At 35.7% G+C, this 5,075-nt stretch overlaps 1 protein-coding gene and 1 pseudogene across 1 annotated transcript; both read left to right on the forward strand.

Annotated features, from left to right (window-relative positions):
* LOC107667511 (importin-11-like) overlaps window positions 1-5,075 on the forward strand; it is a 149,330-nt pseudogene that overhangs the window by 110,045 nt on the left and 34,210 nt on the right.
* Window positions 266-1,110, forward strand: LOC107667545 (cAMP-responsive element modulator-like). The gene is made up of 2 exons (XM_016459226.1): window positions 266-614; window positions 696-1,110. Exons 1-2 carry the CDS (start codon window positions 403-405, stop codon window positions 838-840), a joined length of 357 nt encoding a protein of 118 aa, XP_016314712.1. The 5' UTR covers window positions 266-402; the 3' UTR covers window positions 841-1,110.

The raw sequence follows: 5,075 nt of genomic DNA on the forward strand, positions 1-5,075 counted from the left end.
GAAACTCAAATGTAAATATTCTAATATTTTGAGATACTGGATTTTTGACTTTCATGAGCTGTAAGCTCTAATGTTTTACGTTTTACTTGATGTTTTACTTGACATGTAATGAATCTAGAATATATGAAAGTTTCACTTTTTGAAAGAAAAAAGAAAACTATAATTTTTTTTAGATGCACCTGTATATATATACATATATCACCACTGATCTTAAGACAAATGTTAAGACAGATTAAATGCACCTTTGACCATCATTTATTGGTAATATTTTACAACATGGTTGTCATTTTTTACAGCAGTTATTACATTTTGTGTACTGTTCATTTATAAATATACTACTGTCCATTTTAATTTCTAATGCATTAATGTTACTATGTAGACATGAACATATGATTAATTAAAATGTTACCCATTTATCTGTCAAATAATGCATTTTGTTGTATATTTCTGCATGTAGCTGCCACAGGAGACATGCCAGCATATCAGATCCGCTCCCCGTCATCAGGGTTACCACCAGGCGTCGTTATGGCAGCGTCACCGGGGGCCATGCACAGCCCACAGCAGAACACAGAGGAGGCCACACGCAAGAGAGAAGTTCGCCTGATGAAGAACAGGTACACACACACCTGAGTCATGTGCTTCAACTAATGCACTGATGTGCATGTTGGCATCTGACCTTTTCTTGCATGTTGCAGGGAGGCGGCGCGCGAGTGTCGCAAAAAGAAGAAAGAATATGTGAAGTGCTTGGAGAATCGTGTCGCTGTGCTGGAAAACCAGAACAAGACTCTCATAGAGGAGCTCAAAGCTCTTAAAGACATCTACTGCCACAAACCAGAATAACCCTCACAAACACTGCGCAAGGACTGTGTGATTCACACACTACCTGTCTCTTCTCTTCTTCTGTTGCATCGCCTGGATTTTAGCGGGGTTTTTTTTGTTCGTTTGGCCAAATGTTTTTATAAGATGTTGCTAATGTTGCTTTGAGGATGCTCCTCACAAACACACACACACACACACATACATTTTAAGATGGGCGTATTTTGAAAAAAACTGAACTCTTCATTGATTTGTGTGTAAAAATATGTATTTTCCTTTTTTAGGTTGAAATCAGAACAAGCAAAGGAAATGGCATAAGCAGCCATGTTAAGTGGCTACACACTGCACACATAAACAGCATTTTTGGTGTTAAGGTCATTTTTGGTATGCACAGAATTTAGCTGTAAATATAAAGAAAATACACTGTAAACCCATTTGAAGCAACTTAAATTGATGGATTAATAGCAGCGACAATCTATTCAGTAAACCTGACTGACTCTACAAAGCTTACATTTTGCATTTAAATTGGGTCCTTCATGTAAATTAGATTTCAATCAAGTTTGTACATTTCAATATGAATTTTGTAATTTGTTCTTAATAAAGAAAATACTTAATGCAGTACCCCGGAAGTCACAACTTTAGTTAATGCTGTTTATGTGTGCAGTGTTAAATGCCTAATTGTTAAAACGCAACACTGTCCACTGATTGTTTTAATGTAAGTGAAATTATGTGCATTAGATTGAACTGTTTGAAGTTGTTTATTAGTAGTCATTTGAGCTCATGGCTGAATGTAACAGTGACCTAAAACTTCACCAAGAAACGTGACATAATGTTGGTGATTACATAATGTTGACGTAAATGTTTAAACGGATAGTTCACCCAAAAATGTACAGTTTGTATGCTGTTTGCGTTTCTTTCTCCTGTTGTACACAAAAGATGACATTTTTAAAAATGTCTCAGTTTTTTTGACCATACAATGCAAGTCAGTCAGATCCAGTTTTGGACCTCACTGTCTTACATTGTGTAGACAAAACCAGTTCTTCAAAATACCTTCTTTTGTTTTCTGCGGAAGACAGTCATACAGGTTTGGAATTACATGAGGGTGAGTAAATAATTAGAATGTTAATTTTATGGTTGAACTGTCCCTTTAAGACTACTACTAACTCTCTTTATTATTATTATTACAGATTTTTCATTTAGCACTATTTTATTCAATTTGTACCATACGCACAACTATGTCAATTGCTTCATGTCTTGGTAAAATTAAGTCATTTTGTTAAAATAAATTTTACTATACCAACTCAATATGCAGAGACAAACTATAAATTAACCATTTGTAAGTTGATTGCTCTGTTTGTTTGAGCATCCCAACATAGCAACATTGGCTCAACCAATGGAGTGATTTTTGAGGCATATCTGTTTGTTAATGAAAGATGGATGGAGTGTTTTGAAAACCTGTTTGAACATGTTTATTTTTTTTTTCAAATCCATTTGGTGAATATTTGGAGCTAGAGGCGAGAAAATTACTCTTTAGCTTTAATGCTTCGTTTATTTGTGTCTCCAGTTCATATCGTGAGGAACAGTACATGACTTTTGCATGAACAAAGCAAAAAGGTGTAACATTATGAATTGTAAACATGATAGGTGGTTGTCACAAATGTTGCTTTTGATGTAATATTGTATATTATTTTAAATCTCAGTAACTTGTATTTAATTGTTTATGATAGTAGAAGAGAATTGTGAAAGAAAAGAGGCTTTTGTGAGTAATAAGAATGCAGATTCTCTAAATCAGACAAGTGGCATTAACTGAACAGAATTCCTAATATTTCAGCTGTTAGGATGCCAGTGTGTGTATCTTCTGTTTTCTCAGACTATGCTAGTCATCTTAACTTTATCTTCACTTACAGCCAATCACATTTCTGTTTCTAATGTTCTATTCTATGAAGTCTGGGCAGAAAATTGAATTGGTTTAATATTTATATAGCTTGTTTTCAATTAATCTTTAAATTAGATTGTATGCCCTGCCCTTCTTTAACACTGTACAGAACGCTGAAATCTATTTTTAATAAAATATTTTTGTAAATGTATATGATCTTCCTACATGGTCAGACCTGCATTTTGAGAAGCACTATTAACGGTGTATGTGTGTACAAAAAAAAAAAAAGTATCTAGCTGAACCTGACAAAACCTCACCTTATGGGGACACGCTCATTTGTAGAAAAAAAAGGGAAACAATATTCAAAATAAGGTTATTTTAAATGCAGTCAGTGTTCTTTTAGGGTGTGGGTTAGGGTTGTGGTATTTAGAAGTAGCTGTATAAAAACAATTGCAGTATATGAAATGTCCCCCAAATAGATAGCTAAGTTTTTCCACCTTTAAAAAAAATGTTTTATTAAACAGATCAAGCTGGTGACCTTCAAGGATTTGTTTCGCCACAGAATTTTGTGTTGCACATTTTCTCAAGTATCAGCATAAGATGCTTTGAATGATCTCCAAGCCTAGTTAGGCTGGTCTGTTGGTTGTTTTAGATGGGTTTTAACCACTTTTCAAATGGTCAAGCTGGGAGATCAGCTTTCTAACCAGCTAAACCACATGAACACCAGCTGGGCCCAACTGGGAGATCAGTTTGAACCACTTAAGACCAGGAAAGATTCAACCTACTTCAAGATGGTTTCAGCAAGGTATACTTAAATAGTACAAGTGAAATCTTTCAGTGCTACTTTGGTTTCTTCCCCTCTCTCCCTTTCTTTACTGTACTACTATTGTAAATAAATTACTTTATATGTACAGATTTTTTTTTTAGCTGCTTTTTAGCTTTATCTGCATGTTCAATTCTTCGTATTATAATATATTGCGTGCATTCGAGCTGTTTTGACGTTTGTAATCAGAAAGAATATTTGAATGATCTAACAAGTTTGTCAAGCTGTTTGAGCGCTAGAATGTGCTGCATCATACCTCTGCGTTTGGCACAAACAGAGGCAGACATGGAAAATTCCAGTGTGTGAGCGCGCCCTCTACTGGAACACTACAGCTGGATTTCTGTACGACACTGTCATCTAGTGGACGTTCAACAACAAGAGCTTATAATTATTTTTTTACGTTACTAGTGCTTATGTTTTAATTGCTAGTGCGTAATCCAAATCGCAGTAGTATCTTTGTTAAATGATTATATATTTAAAATCGCAATTGTTTTCTTTTAATCAAACTATGTAAAACCTAATTTCATTCAAACTCCACTGCTACCTTCAAGAGTCAAGAGAAAGTTTAAGTAAAAGAGTTAACGTTTCTTAACCCCTTCAGGCCCTGCTGCCATTGAAATGGACACAGGAATTTTTGTTTAAACCAATAAAATGTTATGTTTTTATAATGAGAAATGTCCCTGATTAACCAATGACAATGAAGATATGACTCCTAACGGAATCTGAGCTACAGGCATCATAAAAACAGACATGACTGACTAACTAGACAGGAAGAGGTCCCTGCAAACAAGCCTGTGCTGGGGTAGGGTTGCCACCTTCAGCTAGGCAAAAGAAAGGGACACCCACTCATGACCCTCCCCCTCAAAAAAAAAAACCGCCAAGGACACAAATAATCAGTTTGGAACTCATAGCTCAACAGTAAACCACGAGAAAACATGCTGAAGTAGGCTATGTAAACTTGCAACTGAACACATTAATAGTGTTATTTTAAATTTGATTATTTATAACTATGAATTATCATTAGTCTTTTTTGACAGTTCTGCAGCTGCTACCAGGATGGGATACATTTTTGGTTCACCCAAAAAAATTAAAATTCTGTCATAATTTACCCAGGTTTTTCTAAACCTGCATGAAGTTCTGTTGAACACAAAAGAAGATACTTTGAAGAATGTGGGTAACTAAACACATCCACATGTCACTTTTCGACGTAACCTACACTCACTCTCACCCTCCCAGCTATCTGCTATGGTTTCATCTTCGCTTCCTTCCCCTGAACAGTTATCATCTCTTGATGTTAACAGTGCTACTGATACTTTCTGCTCCACTCTTACATCTTGTTTAGACACTGTCTGCCCCTTGTCTTCCAGGCCAGCTCGTACCACCTCTTTTGCCACTTGGCTATCTGATGTTCTCCGTGAGCATCGTTCTAAGCTCAGAGCTGCAGAAAGAGTATGGCACAAATCACAAAATCCTACTGACCTTAATGTATATCGATCACTCCTCTCTTCATTCTCTGCTAATGTCTCCACTGCTAAAAGGACATACTATCACAACAAAATT

This window comes from Sinocyclocheilus anshuiensis, unplaced genomic scaffold (genome assembly GCF_001515605.1).
Source record: "Sinocyclocheilus anshuiensis isolate Anshui unplaced genomic scaffold, SAMN03320099.WGS_v1.1 scaffold1132, whole genome shotgun sequence".
NCBI classification, from domain to species: domain Eukaryota; kingdom Metazoa; phylum Chordata; class Actinopteri; order Cypriniformes; family Cyprinidae; genus Sinocyclocheilus; species Sinocyclocheilus anshuiensis.

Coding starts and splice junctions, on each gene's coding strand:
- LOC107667545 (XM_016459226.1), top strand. CDS start 403: ATGTTACCCATTTATCTGTCAAATAATGCATTTTGTTGTATATTTCTG. Junction 615..695: donor GTTCGCCTGATGAAGAACAG/GTACACACACAC, acceptor TGCATGTTGCAG/GGAGGCGGCGCGCGAGTGTC.